The following is a 16,573-nucleotide window of genomic DNA, read 5'->3' as shown; positions in this document are numbered from 1 at the left end:
TGATTAACTGATTACATGCAAATTTTTACTACGATTTCTATGAGATTTGTTTCGTTTTTTTTAAAGTAGTAGCCTGCTACGCTACGTTCATTCTGTCACAGTAAATTCGCTTATTTATTTTAAGAGATTCTTGAAAACCCTACTAAAACACTGACACTGAATTCTTCTATTCTAAACACTGGCATGAGCAGGGTGACAAGGGGATATTTCATCCCCCAAAATTAAAGAGCTGATAGTTGGTGTTATAAACCAACTGACCAGCAGAAATTTTTCACATTTAATAACTAAACAAAACAAACAAACCACATTGGATGAGCAATTTTCGTGTTAAGAAACCACACATAAAAACAAAAAAGGCATGACAAATAAGATAGAAACTTTTTTTCTGAAAAGGTAAAGTTGATACACAACTGAATATTAATTAAACAAAGGTAATTTTCGTATTGCACAAATTCTTTTATTGCTATGATTGATCTGGATCTGGTGGTTCTGTTACACATTCTTGAATAAATCTAAAACAACAAAATATTCTGATTAAAAATTCTGCATGCAAAATTTTTAAAACCGTAAAAAATACCTTACCTGGCACTGTTTGCATCCACACCCATTTTCTTAAAAAGAGTTTCCAATGTCACGTCTGAATCCTATATTTTTCAACAAAAACTTTAAAACAATTTGTAGTAATGGGACGAGTAATGGTATCGATACTTGTACTCAGTATCGAAATATTTTGCCTCAGTTTTCGATACCAACGTTTAATATCGAAGGCCAATTTACACTGTAAAAATACAGGCAACTTTTTGCCAATATTTGCTTTGGACAGCACAAATCGAGAAAAAGTTCCGCCAGGTTATGTATGTTTTTTTGCTATTGTGTGGAGATTACATTTTTCTATATGCTTCTGCACGTGTGTGTGCACGCATGTACCCTGGCCATGGCAAATAAATTAGATAGAGATATACAACTAAGTACAACACTATATTCAAGTACTCAGTACTCATACTTGGTATCAAAGGTATACACATGGTACTCTGAATCGGTACTCGCTTCAAAATCTGGTATTGCCCCATCACTAACAGTTTGTAATAATGCTGTATGTTTCCTTAGTTTTGGCGAGTGCTACCTAAAGAACTTGGAATTAGGAAATCACCTGTATAGCAACTGTAAGAAACTCATTTTGTTGCTGGGTCTTCTGCCATTCGACTTCAGTATCTTTCACAGCATGTTGAAGATTTCTCAATACTGGTTTAGGAACAAATGACGTTCTGTACAATATGGATTCACACCTTGGTTATTACAAACGAATATGTACAGACTAAAATTATACAAGGAACCAAGTAATGGCGACTTTTCCCTGGAAACATATAAATTATACTACTGTTAGTCATGGAATAACATAACATAGCGCATTCGGTGAGAAAAAACAACATTTACTTCATCTTTTTCTTTTCCTCAGAGAACTTGTCCAAGCGTTCCCAAATATCAACCCTGAGTGCCTGAAACACAAGGTTTTTTTTTTGTTATTGTCAAGGGAGAATCCTAGTAAGAAAAACACCACCTTAAGTCTTTCTTCTGTTGAGCGCTTGCCTTTAAACGAATCTTGATCAGTTCGATTAATCTTGGTTGGTGTTTTGTGATGTGGTCGTCGGACAGGCAACATTCTGAAAAAAAATCATTATTATTTAAATATTTCATACCTTTTTGACACAATTTACACTAGTTTGGGTAACAGGGTTGTCTGGCAATTGTCAAAACATTACTGTTACATAAAAACTACCCTTGATCAGTTACAACCTTCTCATGTTTTCTTCATCTTCCTCTTGCTGTAACCTCTTTTCCTCTTCAATACGATCTTCCTCTTCTTCAATATCTTCACAAAGTTTTTCATTTCTGCAATACAAAAATAAATCGAATTTTGTTTCCTTTCGTGTGAACAAAAAAATGGTTTAAAATCAATTATTTGACTGAGATGGTTGACTGGTTAATGCAAATGCCTTTTGTCCACATGTTTGCATGTTCTAATCCTGAATCATCCCCTTGTGATTTCTGAACAAGACACTTTGGCTTAACCCTGAGGAACCTAATGGGTTAACCTACTTAAAGCAACCAACTTTGCAAAAGTTGAAGAAATTAAATGATATTTTAAACAGTTGTAGATTATCATAAACTGGACCACTTTCTTTACATTTTGAAAAAAATATGGGAGTTAAATCTTTGTTTCCCAGCTTATATCACTGAAAACCTGTCTTCTTTGCCACAAACAAGCAAACAACATGTAACTAATTTTCAAACTTTGTAAAAAACAAACAAACTTACAAACAATTGCATTGAAAGATATCAAAAAGCTACACACTGTGTTGTATAACTTTTATGCGCACCTGTTCAGAACATCCATGCACACATTTTCCAAGTTTTCCACATCTTTGCGAAGTTCTTCAGCAACAACAGGAAGATCTTCCTCTTGCGATAAATCCTCAACAGCATGGAGACATCTTGCTAGTTCCCCTCGATCTGAGGTTTTCATGGAGTCAAGGAGTTGTGTAAGATAGATATCATATTCCCGCTTTATTTCAGCTAACAGATCACCAAACATGCTTGAATCCACTGCCAAGTCACTCCAAATTTCAGCATACAACTAAATGACCACAACGAGTTTTACAACAATTGTAAAATGTCTTTTACAATAACTGTAGACCAGGGGTTCTTAAACTTTTTCGGCCGTGCCCCACTTGACACTATTTATTTTTTCTCACGCCCCCCCTAAAAAACGTTGGCACTGATGATGCTTGTCTTGTTTTTTGAAAACAACATAGTTCCAATCGTTAGAAAAAGCCACTTCAACACCGATGAGTTGCAAAAAAAAGTTTTTTTTGCGCGCGCACAAAGCCACGTTGCCAGTATTCTTGTAAACTACGCATATGTTGCCCAAAAAATGTTGATGCACTAAAAGTCAAGGCAATCTCTAATGCGAAATTGCGAACAAATAAAGAATGTGCAGCCGACTATATAGTACAGGGGTCACCAAACTACGGCCCACGATCCCATTTTTAGGTTTGCCAAAATGTATTGATAACTTTGTTACTGTCAAAAATTAATCTAATCCTTACGAAAGTTTACTAATACGACATATAAAATTAATATTACCGACTTTTAAAAGTTTGCAACGCCCAGGATTGATCCAAAGCCAGTTTATTACGTCACAGACAAACGTCACGTGCGCAAACAATTGCCTGATTGTGTTACTTGTGACGTAGTATACAAACATTCCTTGTAAGATGAGACCAACTATACAATTTAACAGATTTTAAATAGGCTTTTTAGAAAGACCATATATCTTTGCGCCCCTATAAAATTCGCCTCGTGGGCTAAGCTTGAGAAGACGGCACTAGGGCATGTAAACTATGCGGCACGCGCGAATTAGTATTTAACATATCCGGCCCGCAGTGGAAAAAAGTTTAGTTAGTACAACTGGACATCCATTTCAGAGTAATGAAGCGTTTACTTTAAACAATAAGTTCGAAATCAGTGCCGACATAATTCCAATGCATTCATTTACAATTGTTTGCAAGTGAAAACTTTGCAGCCAGATTGTGCTGCGCCTCACTTGCGAACCCTTCACGCCCCCCTAGGGGGGCGCGCCCCCCAGTTTAAGAACCCCTGCTGTAGACAATTGTTTTTCTTGTGTCATCATGTTTTAATTTTTTTAACTGTTTGCAAAGAAAAGTTTGGCATACCAGACAACTAATTGAATAAAATAGACGTTTAGAGAAAATCTACTGCTGTAAAAAGTAAAATCTTTTTGAATAAGGCATTACAATGCCCAAACAGACCAAATAAAAACCCTCTAAAGATTTTAGGCAAGCACCTTATTACTTACACTATATGTACCAATTTAACTGATACTTATTTGTTACAAGTCCTGTAACAAAACACAAAAAGAAGTATATTTGATCTTACTTGTAGTCGCTCGAAACTGGGACCAAATGGAAGATTTTTTAATTGAAGTTCAAGTAACCGAGTGACCAGTTTATGTTCAAGATGTTGCACTGCTTTATGGCCATCTCTTACTTTTTGTTCCAATGTTTCTGGCCTGTAAATACAAAATATACAGTTGTAATTAGTTCATCACCCCTTGGGAAAAAGGCCAATCAGCTGAATTTACAATATACAGTAAAACTAATTTGTATTTAACTAATGGAACTTTATATGGTTTATATCTGTAGTTCTCAAACTGTGGTAGGCGTACCACTAGTGGTACGCCAGAGCTTTTCAGGTGGTACGCGAGTAGCTTTCTGTGATACCTAATTTAAGTCCGATCTAAAATTGCAACTGAACTGACCTAACGAATCAGCCCTGGTTTGGTTGAAACTATTATTTCTTGGTCTATCCATTCAAACAGAGTTTAGGTTTGGGTGGTACGCAGCGATAGAAAAAAATGTGAGGTGGTACACGATCCGTACAGGATTGAGAACCACTGGTTTATATGGTAAACACCAATTATTGATATTAAACACAATATTCACACTTACTGGCGTAAAACATTTCGATTAAAATCCATGAGTTTTTGGAACTGGTCCCTTCTTGTTACACCAGCATGGTGGGTTGTCACAAATCGTTTTCTTTCATTCATTTTTCCACCAAATTCCAACACATCATTCTGCATTGATGGAGGCATGAAGATAGAATCACTGGTGCATGGAAGCATTAACTCTGGAAGCTTTAGTTCCTCAATGTGAACCTGCAATAAATTAATGAAGACTTTTGCTCATCAAAAGATGTACATATTTTTTGAAGAAGTTTCATGTACATACATTTATTGTATTTTGTATTCTGATTTTGAGAGTTTGAGATAATTTCAGTTTGGTGGACCTACCATATTGATTGACTTTTGTCATTTTCATAGGAAAAACAAAAGATGGGCAAAACAGTTTTGCAGAATTGCTCAAATGACAATTAGGCCCCAACAACAACAAATTTATAAGGTATGCAGTTAAAGTTATGGTGTCCACACATGGAAAAAACTTGTTGAATACATTTTTTGATACATTTAATACAACCTTTTTGGAAGGCTTCTTTCTTGAAAGGAGTCGTTTTTGTTGTATCTTTTTTCTTGATTCTGGTTGACTAAAAACAGATTCAGAGGAATCTGCTGTAAAGTAAGGGTAATCTTTTTGAGATATTAGCTGTTCCATTTCCCTGAATATCGTCCTTTCCAGCTTTTCATCAATTGGAGATGGATTGGTCTAATGACACAAGCAAGTAAAAATTATCATTTAATATCGCCCAAACATTTGTTGTGAGCTACTATTTGTTGGCCAAGCTACAAACCATGTTTTCTTGTGATTCAGTGATAACCACGGAATTGTAAAGTGGAAATGCTCCTGCTGTGCCAGAGCTGAAGTCATACAATGCTTCTGTCATTGTATTCATTTGTCCTCGTTGGTGACGGCGATTTGATTGAACTGAACTCTGATCCTGTGTGTTTGAGGTTGTCCAATAAACTACTTTTCCTGTCTGCAATGTTGTTGTGTTCTTTGGAATTCTAGAGAAAAGAAATCACTACAATTGGATGATTTTATAACTTCGTTACTGCTAAAGTTTATGTAAACATTTCAAATGGAATAAAACATTTTCTGATTTTTGGGATGCTAAAAGATCCAAGTGTGTAGTTTTGGAATGACTGTGACTTCCATTAGAAAGCAAAACATGGACTGAAAGAATGGACAATAAAAAGTATAATAAAAAATAAAAATGGTTTACTGTTTAAATACACACTGCAGTGAAAGCTGGATCAATTATCTACTGTCCAAGCATTTTTGACAATTAAAAAAAGAAATTTTAACAAAATAGGTAAGTTTGAAGTGTAGAAAATACGGTGTTTTAACGGACTTACTTCGCTAGTTTATTTGGATTCAAGTGCCCAGAAGCATAATCATGAATATCACGACGATGAGCATTTAACGTTGATTCCATCAAGGCATGAAGGTTTTTTGGTTTTTCCGCCGTGCTCGTACGACGTGTTTTCGACATGTTTTATGAATGTTTTGGACCAGATTATAAATATTCTTTGGAAAACACAGAATCCATCATGTTTACAAACATGAAAACGAATGCTCTACATCCCATGCAGTACGGTCAGATTTTTTTTTTAAAAGCAAACATTTATAGTAATTTGTGCTTTCTCCCAGTGTAACTAAAACAATTTAGGTTAATAAACATAAAACTACTCGTGCTAAAACATAATTTTGCCATTAAGTTGTGTATAATTTCAATAACTATACCAGGTTGCTTTGGATAAACTTTAAATCAAGCTTCGATTGTTGCTAGGTGATATCTGATTTACAAGGCCAGTAGAATTTCAATTAAAAATTCTTTTTTCTGCCTGAAAAAAACCTATTCTGTAATTTAATGAAGCACTGTTGAACTGTACGGAAACATATGATGTTTAAACTTGCTAAAACTATCATGTTGTGTGTATATCAGCGGTTAACACCTAATTCGAATTTCTGAAATTATTTAACAGACCACTTGCCGTAATCTAAGCTCGACGTAGTTTGACGTCGAATCGGTCATTAACACAAACATTTTTCACTTGCTAAGCGGCCTGACTTCAAGCTTTCTTAAAATTTCAAATGATAACAAATAATCACACTTTTCCATATAACATACGCATAGTTTATTGATCAAATCGGAATCAGAGCAAGTGAGTGTAAACCACACAAAACACTGAACAAGAAACGGTTGAAGCTTAAATTACAAGTGGCTTTTAACATTTAAGATCAATGATGTTATAGGGGATTGTAATGAGTTGATTTTGCATGTGACTTAGTATCGTAGCGAAAAAGTAGAGCAAAGACACAAAAATCAAAAGTGCTTTACCACACACGAAATAACGCACAGTTATATTGCCACAAAAAATCAATTGAATGGAATTTATGTACACAACTTTTTTCTGTAAAATATCGTTCCTCTATTCCCAAATATGCTGTTGACAGTGTTTCAAAGCCTGTAAAGCAATTTGTATACACATGTACATATATGTGTCATACTAATATGAAAACGGCCATTATTACAGATAAGAATTTTTGAAGAGGTCAAATCCGGGCTGCTAATAATAAGCGAATCTTGGTCAGTGATTAGGTCTTTTTATGGGCCAAGTGCCTCAACTATTAAGCCATATTTCTGTCCAAGAATTAGAATTTTTCAGGTGATAGATATAAAAGGGATAGCCAGTTCTTATTCATTACCAGTTATTTTATTTTTTTGTCAACCTTTTCACACAACAGTTTTCCGGGAGACCAAGATCATATAATAACAAGATTCAAAAGTGTCATACAAAGCCACAAAAAATGAAATTTCCCAAATGTACATTGTGATACTTACATGACACTCTCTAGCAGTTTGCTCATTCTTACACCAGTAGGATGGTCCATATGTACATGGGTTGGCACCCACAATCACTTTGGGGCGAGCAGAAGTACACAACTTGAGGTGCTAAAAACAGACCATTTTTAAGCCCAACATCACTCACACATTTAACTGAACAAGTGAAAGGATAAGCTTATTTATAAGAGTAAATCAGTTAATCCGAATTTTCGTATAATTAAGACGTTTTTTTGGTCAAAACGGGCACGGATTAACAAAGGTTTACTCTAATTCTAAAACCACTATACAATAGCTGATTGAACATTTGCATGACAATAGATATATCATTACCTTGCCGTTATGCATGTTGATGGTATTTACCCATATGACCTGACAAGTTTAAATTGTGAATTGTTATCTTAAGTGCTGAACCTCAAATCTGTTATGTTATGTAACTTAATGTGTTTTGATCAACCAACAAAGGATTTGACATACCAGGCAAACATAGTCAGGATCAAATATGTTGTCCAATAACTTCAGGATATCAGGAGTGTACTGTTGAACCAAATCGTCACACTAAAAATAAAATGTATGATTTACAAACAATATTCTAATTTGAAAATTGACATTTTGTGAGCATTTATATTAACCAATAGGTAATCTGTGGTCATGATTTGTGCATGATTACATGTAAGTTACAAGATATGTAATTTTTTAAATATTATAAACACTAAAAACATATTTTAGATGCTTGTAGGAACAGCTAAAGGGTAAAACAAGGTAATTTAACTATTTTGGAAAACAACACATTCGTATAATTGGCATGAACTTTGTTTTTTTAAGGGTAACAAAACAAAAAAACTGTTTACCAAATTAAATACTAACCGTGTCTTTTAGTTCTCCTGGTACTTGAGCACAAACTTTTTTCAGTTCAGCTTCCAATTCAGCCTCAGTTGCATTGGCAGACAATTCTTGGTCCACGAAAGTAATCACTATTTTACAGACATCACACAATTCGCCAGCAGATACAAAATCATTCTTCACCTAAAATCAATGAACAAAGATTAAATCGATACTAGTTAATAAAAGTGACTTGAAATTGAAGTAGCTATTGGTCAGAATTTTCTATTGTGTAACATAGTGGTCTTCAACACTTTTTAAAAGCGGCCCCAATTTAAGAGAAAATGAAATCAGCATTTACATGCGACCCCATTTTTCACCATTGGGGAGAAAAATATTTTAAGTAATGCCGAACTGAAACAATTTTCATGTAAATTTGCCCACTTAATTTTTAAGGAGACTTTAAATATTTGCATTCAGCTTGCATTATTACACTCAAATGTTAGAGCCCACAAGTTTCATTTAATTTAGCCAATCTAATTCGCGTTAAAGCTCACCAGTTTGCAGAAATCAGTAAATTAATGTATTTTTACCTGTACCTGCTGTATTATTGTGGACACAATATGTCATTCTTTGGGTTCTATCGCGTAACAATGGGTTGGACAACTATTGCATAAGAAATGGGTCGCATCATTTTTTGGTAATAGATTTAAACACCAATAAATTGAATTTATAGTGACCCCAGAAAAAGTAACACATGTTGTTGGGACACAGCGTATTTTTATATTTTTGTGTACCTTGTTCATAAGTTTCGGACAAAGATTTAAGGCTGGGCAAACATCAGCTGGGGACAATTTTTTGATCAATAACTCCAAGATTGCTGGGCCAATTGATTTCAAGAAATCATCACATTCTTCCTTCAGTTCTCCAGGTAAAATGCTACACACCTTTTCAAGGGCTGCTACAATTTCATTCTGCCACAAGTTAATGTGAAAAAGGGAAAAATGTATTAATTCTGTTGATGATTGGATGTACTAGGCAAATGTATTGGTATAAGTTTACAATAGACCAAATCAGTGGAGTATTATTCATTGACATATTCTTTGTTTTAAACTTGCTATAGTCTATCAACCCCTTAGTTTAATTCTAATATTTCCCAAATTGTTAGAATATGACATATTTCATATTTACTTTACACTACTACTTGATCTGACAGACCTAAATTAAAACTTAAAATTAGAAGTTTTACAAGCTATTTCAAGGCATAGTTTTAAACAAATGGACTAAAAGCAAAGAATATGACCCACAGAACTAATAAAAAAAACTTATTTTGTTGCAAAACTTTATAGTTTTATTACCTCAGTGGAATTCTCATTTAGCAGTTTGTCGAGCTCACCCATTACAAGTTGACAAATTACACAAAATTCATCTGATTTTGCAGCAACCTGAAGATAAAAACATTATATGATCCAAGATTTTATGATTTGGGTATATGTATGTAACGGTCACATATTGTGGCATACAAAACAAATCACATAACCATACTGTCATTTAAAAGCACTGTTATAAATCCATATTTGTTGTTTTCTTAGTCTTTTCGTGGTGTCTGACTCGAAAATACTAAAATTAAATTGTTACGTATGTTTTGCACTGTGTATCATTTTATACATGGCCTTGGTGTATAAAATTGTTTGTGGCAGAGAAAACCATAAATATACATGATTTTTATGCATACTGTTTTCATTTATCTTTCTGCTTGTTCGTAGATACTGACGATGCTGTATTAGCGAAATATATATATCTTTAAAACCAAAGGGTGAACGACTAAGTTGTTTTTTCTGAACTTACATCTATTGCTATAAGGCTTTTTAGTCTTCATCTACCAAGCAACGGACTGGGTGATTCCAGCTTTAAGTTTCAATTACGAGTATATACATGAGCATTGTTAAAATGTTTCATGAAGCATTTAATTTCAACATTACTTGATATATCAAAGTTATGTATGTAGTATTCCTTCAAACGTATGTATATAGTATTCCTTTTGACAAGTCATCCTGACTATTAAAATTGGACCGGCATGAAACGACAGAATCTTTATAAACCCCAATGTCCACCTACTTTTACTCCAGTACATAGGCCAAGCAAGGCGCATAGTTTCTCTGGTGGCTCAAGGTTTACTAGAAGTTCAATGATTGTGGATCCATATTGCTCAATAAGTGAATCGCATTCTGATTCGTATTGCGATGGAATGATCGTGCAAACTTTTTCGACAACTGATATGATTTCCTCCTGGATTTTAACCAAATACACAGATTATTAAAAAATTGTTGCAATAAAATCAACACAACCTTGAATTCTTAAACTTCTTGGAACAGATTACATTTGTCAACAAATTGCATTAAATTCTATTAAAATTTAATTCAAAAATGAAGCTTTTAGTCTAAACATAATGTTGCTGTAGCCGGGATATTCATGACAAAGCTTTAGTTATTTATGAACATGCTTTAGAGTGGTTTGTGGGTAAACTACTGGGAATCTGGTTCAAACTTTGAAGTAACAATTTAACCTGTTACACTGCTTGTTTTCAGTTTTTATCATGCCATAGTCTTAAATTCAGCATGCACAAAAAGGCTCTGCTTTCTCTTTATTATTGATTTTTGCTGGCACGAACCACTATTATTTAGAAAACGTTGGCATACGAGGTCATTTACACATGGAAATTACCAAACACGAGTCGCCTAAAACCCCTGTACTTTGGCACGCGTCGCCTAAAACCCCTGTACTATGTTTTAGGTACGTTTTTTTACCAAACTTGTGAAACAAAACCAACTTTAGGCATTAAGGAAAAAAATGTACAAAAACAATATGTTTAGTCTGTAACTAAGAGGCCCTTATCAAGTCCAAAATGAACTGAATTTGAACTGCTTCCTTATCTTCAGTTTACAATCCGTAATCAGACACATCATAAGAGCTGCCATAGACCAATTTACAACGTAGCTCAACACAGAATGCACTAACAGTGATATGCATACCTCAGTGCTGGTGGATTCAAGCAAATGTTCCAGTTCTTGTGCAATGACATTACAAAGCTCACATGTGTCACCCAGCATGGTCTGTCAGAAATTAAGACAAAGTTCTCATCAACAAATTATTTTTGGTTAATTTATGCATGGGTGGGAAAAAAGCTATTCTGAATTAAACGAAACTCAACACTGCAACATTTATTTTTTCCAAATTTTAAACAGATTTCATGTCTTAGCAATTAATGAACTTTGTCAACCATTATGACAACATAAAAATGCTGTAAGGATTTATTCTGCCCATTATAGTTACAAGAAATCCAAAATAATCAACCAAAACTAGAAAGGTGGCTTTCCTATACATTTTCATTTTATTTATTCTATACCTGGTTTGTTGGTAAGGTCATCTGGGTTTAAACTTTCAGGGAATTAACTTTAGACAACTAACTATCAAGTGCGTAAATTTTTCAAAAAATGAGGCACTCTTTCTTCACCAAACATGTGAAACAAAACCAGCGTCAGGCATAAAGGAAAAAGAAATACAGACAAAACTATAAGTTTACCTTTAAAGAAAGTTTATGATTAAAATGCTTTTACAGCACGCTTTCTTGACCAAACCCATGAAACAATTCAGTAGTAAAAAAAACAATATGTGTCATTTCGTCCCCTTTAGAATAGAGTGCCCATAATAAAACTGACTGACCAAACTACATATGAATACTGTTACCATTTTGTTGTTACAAAGTCCCAAGCCCGAACAAATTTTGTCTGGAGAAACTTTGCTGACAAGCATGTTGATAATTTGTGTTCCGTACATGTCGATAAGCTCGCTGCATTCTTGTTCAATGCTGTCGGGAAGTGCTTTGCAGATTTGTTTTACAGCATCAATGATTTCATTCTGAAATTACAATGGTATGTTTAATTAGAATGCTATCTTTGACTACCGAAAACAAATTGAGAACTTACTGTAGTTCATACAACATTTTTAACTTGCATCTAAAATACTGGAAATAACCATTATACAGTAATCGGGTGAAACATTATAGAAACACTACATCAGTTATTGTTTCTGAGCCAAAAATTTATCAAAGGTATTTTGAAGAAAAGCTATTAAACAAAACATCCTTAATGCTTTTTACCTCTGTGCTGTTTTCAGTTACAACTTTTTCAAGTTCAGAAGCAACTGCCTCACAAATCTCACAAGTTGTTGATGCACTGACTTTGACCTAAAATAAATTTCTGATGTAAACAATGGCCAATTGAAGTTAGCTTGAAAAAATATTCCTTTTCAACAAAAATGTGTTAATTTTGTTAACACACCTTTATACATGCAGAGTTTTTAAATTAAGGTTAATGTGAATATTTTTTGGAAACATGGTGGACAACAATGATTTTACTCCTTGGGCAAATTTAGCCTGTTCTACTTTGTAGACAAAAAACAAAACATATCTCGCAGTCTTGGTGCAAACAAACACAGGACTACAACAGATCCACAAACTCACTTAAGTGTTAAGACTTAAAACTGTGCAAAGTCATTATGCATCAACAAACTGGCTAGTAAGATATTTCATCATTAAAAGAAATTAATACAAACGACTGTTACCCCTGTGCAAAGTCCCAATCTGGAACAAATTTTCTCTGGTGGAACTTTGCCAATGAGCAAGTTGATTATTTGTGCTCCGTACATGTCGATAAGCTCGCTGCATTCTTGTTTAATGCTGTCGGGAAGTGCTTTGCAGATTTGTTTTACTGCATCGATTATTTCATTCTGAAATTGGAACGGTTTGAGTAACTTTAAATGTTTAAAACAATTTAAGAAACTCACTCTAGTCACTACAATTAACCAAGTAATCACACATTGTTCAAATATTTATATTGTTTTAGACATTGGTTATTGTGTTTGACCCAATTTTACAACAGGAATTTTGAAGTCAAACTGTCAGACATAAAATCCATAATGCTTATCACCTCTGTGCTATCTTCTGTTATGATCTTTTCCAGTTCAGAAGCTATGGCCTCACAAACGTAACAATTTGTAGATTCAGTGACCTTGATCTTAAAAAAAGGTTTCTCATTTAGATAAAGTCCAACTTAAGTTGACTTGAAAAAATAATCCTTTTCAACAAAAATGTATTAGTTTTGTAAACTCAACTTTGTTCTTGCAAAGTTTTTAAACTTATGTGCAATGTGAGATTTAACAAGCACAAGAAACAACTATTTTTTACTCTTTTGGTAAAAATTAGACATTGCTATATTGTAGAGATGGGCTGAGCCGATTTAGAGTACTTGATTCCAAGCGTCGCTGTGTTTGAAGCATGGTGCTCAGTCAAAAAGTATCACAAAGTGACCAGAGCTATAAATTTGGATTCTCGTGATCTCCTAACATACTAAACTATGCGTTCAACATGGTATCTAAAAAAAAACTACAATAGTGCTTTTCCTATATTGCCAGTTTATACTACATCATATTTAATGATGTATCACATATACCATTTACTATATTTATAATGGATATATATTTGGCACCTACATTTCATTGGGTCCCTATCTTTTTCCTGGCACTTTATAACATAACTGTTTCTGCAAGCATAATCTAGTGCAGGGGTTCTTAACCAGGGGTACATGTACCCCTTGGGGGTACGAAGCACCAAAGTAGGGGGTACGACAGTCAATGTGAAATTATACATTATTTAGGCATATTTGTGAAGAATGCATAACAAGTTACTTTGTTATATGTAGTTGATTTTAATTGCCTGATTGTTGGTGTTCTGTAAATTTTGTTGAACTTACAAGACTGTTTTAATGCATGCATTCAACATGTAAGTTATAAATACACTGAGATTAATTCCCATTATTGTTTGCTTCTGTCGGCCATTGTAGAGAGGGGGTACGAGAAAATATCATGAAAGCTCAAGGGGTACAAGCGCTAAAAAGGTTAAGAAACACTGATCTAGTGGGTCACCACACATATGCATATGCGATTTGGTAACAGTAAAAATAGGGCACAACCATTGTTAAACTGGAATAGAATTATGATTTTTAATCCGCACATAGTGTTCAATTGCACCATTAAGTGTCTACATACCAACAATACGATTGCTTAGCTGGGCTTTATATGTCCAAAACCTGTTCTCGAACAGTTTTATTAACGCTTTCAGTTTGAAAAGTCACGTTACACAGGTGTAACAAATTATGCTGCGTTGTCGCTCTGCATTTCGAAACACGAATAAGTTGACCTACATTAACGTTTACAGCACAATACAACTAGAAGGGTGGATTAGCACATATTGCCACTGCACATACACTGTGACCTATTTCTTAACATATATTTACATCCGACACTTATTTTATATTGGGTCCCATATCATCCACCATCTTTTATAACCTTGGTTGTTTCTGCAAGTAGAAACTCATGGGTCCCCACACATGCAACCCCTCTGACTGGCATGTGCAAAAAACTCCCCCAAGTAATGCACAAACACAAGTAGCATATGTACTGGTGCCTTTATTGTACCATTACACCACAGAAATCTTTCGTTTGTGGTGCGCAGCAAAAAACATAAAAGTTTTACACTTTGGGGTCTAGCGGGGTAAATACTGGGGTTATCAAGTCAAACAAAGTAAATGGCACATCTGCATTACTATATCTACCATCTGTGAAAGTTTCATCAAAGTGAAATCAAGATGTGTCCCCTTCAGGGAAGGGGACCCATAACTAACATCGTAACATCTTAATTCCAGCCAGGGAGAAAATGGTCAAGTGATGACTGCGTTCATGCATAAGCAGAGGCATTTTTTCCATGCGCCACTATCGTCAATCACACCCATTGCCTCAGCTGTGCACTGAGCGAGCACAAATTTGACAAAATATAGCATGTAACACATATTTGGGGCTGCAAGAGTAATTACTGAGACGATTGCACTGAAATTATTAACAGCCAACAAGGAGCACCCTAACCACAGCTGTTTAAAATTTCAGCAGGTTAAGTCTTGTATTTCTGACCTCATTAACATGTGAACAAACAAACAAATATTTGGGGGTAAAGGGGTGAAAATGGATATATACAACTTCAAGTTACAAAATACTCGTACGTGGTCAAAATTCACATGGACCATTTTGAGACCAATATCTATAATGTTTGTAAATTTGAAAAAGTTTGAACCATTCTTTCTTGACCAAAACGTGGGAACAAATCCGTGTAAGACGGAAAAAAAAAAAAAAAAAAAAAAAAAATATGTGAAGGGGACCCATAATTACTGTATTTTTAAATGTGTTAGATGGTGGGAAAACACATACTTCTAGGGCCTGTGCAGCTTAATACACCACTAGGACATTGAAAAGCTACAAATCAAGATGGAATCGGGAATGTTTGTGATGTCACAATGCAGGGAGCATTAATACGAGATGATCGGTGTTCAACCAAAGAGAACGGCCCACAGAGACGCTTGGATTTCAAAAGTACTGGCAAACGAGTCCAATTATTACATATTTTTGAGCTGATTAATGCGCCTGATGTTAGTTTCTGCGATCTGGCAAAATTTGGCTAGATATGAAATACGAATTATACTTCTAGTTAAGCATGTTTGGTAAGAAACAAAGCAAAATCACTTTGTGTAATGCACATGTGTGGCCCGCGATCCAATTTTGAAATTTGTAATTGGCCCTACAGTAACAAAGGTTGCCCACCCCTGCTTTAAACTGTGCAAAGTGAGTCAACAAACAGTTGGATGTGATATTTCGAATGAAAAAAACTGTTACCCCTGGGCAAAGTCCCAAGCCGGAAAACGAATGAAAAAAAACTGTTACCCCTGGGCAAAGTCCCAAGCCGGAACAAATCTTGTCTGGTGAAACTTTGCTGATGAGCAAGTTGATAATTTGTGTTCCGTACATGTCGATAAGCTCACTGCATTCTTGTTTAATGCTGTCGGGAAGTGCTTTGCAGATTTGTTTCACTGCATCAATGATTTCATTCTGAAATTAGAATGGTATTAGAAACTTAGAACAAAAAATCCACAAAACACAATGAAGTGCTTATTACCTCTGTGCTGTTTTCAGTTACAACTTTTTCGAGTTCAGAAGCAACTGCCTCACAAATCTCACAAGTTGCTGATGCACTGACTTTCACCTAAAACAAATATTTGGAATTTAATAGTCCATGTAAAACATTTTTACCAGAAATTTAGCTATTATCCAAAACAGTGGATTCTCGGCTAGGGCTCTCAAGGCCACAAGCGGCTCCAAACTGCTTATTTTGCGGCCCTCACCTGAACTCAGAAAATCACTAAAGATTATTATTATTTCCATGAAAGCTACAGTACCAAAAAAGTGTTATTAAGAAAAAGTAGGT

The 16,573-nt window shown here is 34.8% G+C and overlaps 2 protein-coding genes across 5 annotated transcripts in view; both read right to left on the bottom strand.

The window, feature by feature from the left end:
* Nucleotides 1-307: 307 nt before the first annotated feature.
* On the bottom strand, nt 308-6,210 carry LOC145233997 (uncharacterized protein C6orf118-like). Its single transcript, XM_080098768.1, has 12 exons — nt 5,894-6,210; nt 5,329-5,542; nt 5,058-5,243; nt 4,530-4,738; nt 3,958-4,090; nt 2,379-2,635; nt 1,795-1,890; nt 1,559-1,661; nt 1,435-1,496; nt 1,151-1,265; nt 583-644; nt 308-512 (listed from the first exon to the last, which is right to left on the bottom strand). Exons 1-12 carry the CDS (start codon nt 6,028-6,030, stop codon nt 464-466), a joined length of 1,623 nt encoding a protein of 540 aa, XP_079954894.1. The 5' UTR covers nt 6,031-6,210; the 3' UTR covers nt 308-463.
* Nucleotides 6,211-6,661: 451 nt separating this feature from the next.
* Nucleotides 6,662-16,573, bottom strand: part of LOC145232196 (uncharacterized) — a 30,460-nt gene continuing 20,548 nt past the window's right edge. For 2 of the 4 annotated variants that reach the window (XM_080096734.1, XM_080096736.1), the window contains 14 exons: nt 16,265-16,351; nt 15,985-16,197; nt 13,194-13,280; nt 12,829-12,993; nt 12,365-12,451; nt 11,953-12,123; nt 11,238-11,318; nt 10,324-10,494; nt 9,564-9,650; nt 9,003-9,179; nt 8,251-8,409; nt 7,861-7,941; nt 7,384-7,494; nt 6,662-7,006 (listed from right to left, as the gene is read on the bottom strand). In XM_080096734.1, coding sequence (XP_079952860.1) covers nt 6,971-7,006; nt 7,384-7,494; nt 7,861-7,941; nt 8,251-8,409; nt 9,003-9,179; nt 9,564-9,650; nt 10,324-10,494; nt 11,238-11,318; nt 11,953-12,123; nt 12,365-12,451; nt 12,829-12,993; nt 13,194-13,280; nt 15,985-16,197; nt 16,265-16,351 — 1,713 coding nt within the window. In that variant the 3' untranslated portion in view covers nt 6,662-6,970. The remainder of the gene's footprint in view (nt 7,007-7,383; nt 7,495-7,860; nt 7,942-8,250; nt 8,410-9,002; nt 9,180-9,563; nt 9,651-10,323; nt 10,495-11,237; nt 11,319-11,952; nt 12,124-12,364; nt 12,452-12,828; nt 12,994-13,193; nt 13,281-15,984; nt 16,198-16,264; nt 16,352-16,573) is intronic. The other 2 variants (XM_080096735.1, XM_080096737.1) reach the window with 2 other exon arrangements.

The sequence above is a fragment of the Phallusia mammillata genome, chromosome 6 (assembly GCF_965637545.1).
Source record: "Phallusia mammillata chromosome 6, kaPhaMamm4.hap1.1, whole genome shotgun sequence".
Taxonomy (NCBI): domain Eukaryota; kingdom Metazoa; phylum Chordata; class Ascidiacea; order Phlebobranchia; family Ascidiidae; genus Phallusia; species Phallusia mammillata.
This window is presented reverse-complemented; position numbering and strand designations above follow the sequence as displayed.

Excerpts from the sequence above, each read along its gene's own strand:
- LOC145233997 (XM_080098768.1), bottom strand. The coding sequence starts at position 6,030 with ATGTCGAAAACACGTCGTACGAGCACGGCGGAAAAACCAAAAAACCTT. Across the intron at positions 1,891-2,378 it reads TGCATGGATGTTCTGAACAG|AAATGAAAAACTTTGTGAAG; the intron begins GTGCGCATAAAA and ends TTTGTATTGCAG. Across the intron at positions 513-582 it reads GTGGATGCAAACAGTGCCAG|ATTTATTCAAGAATGTGTAA; the intron begins GTAAGGTATTTT and ends TTGTTGTTTTAG.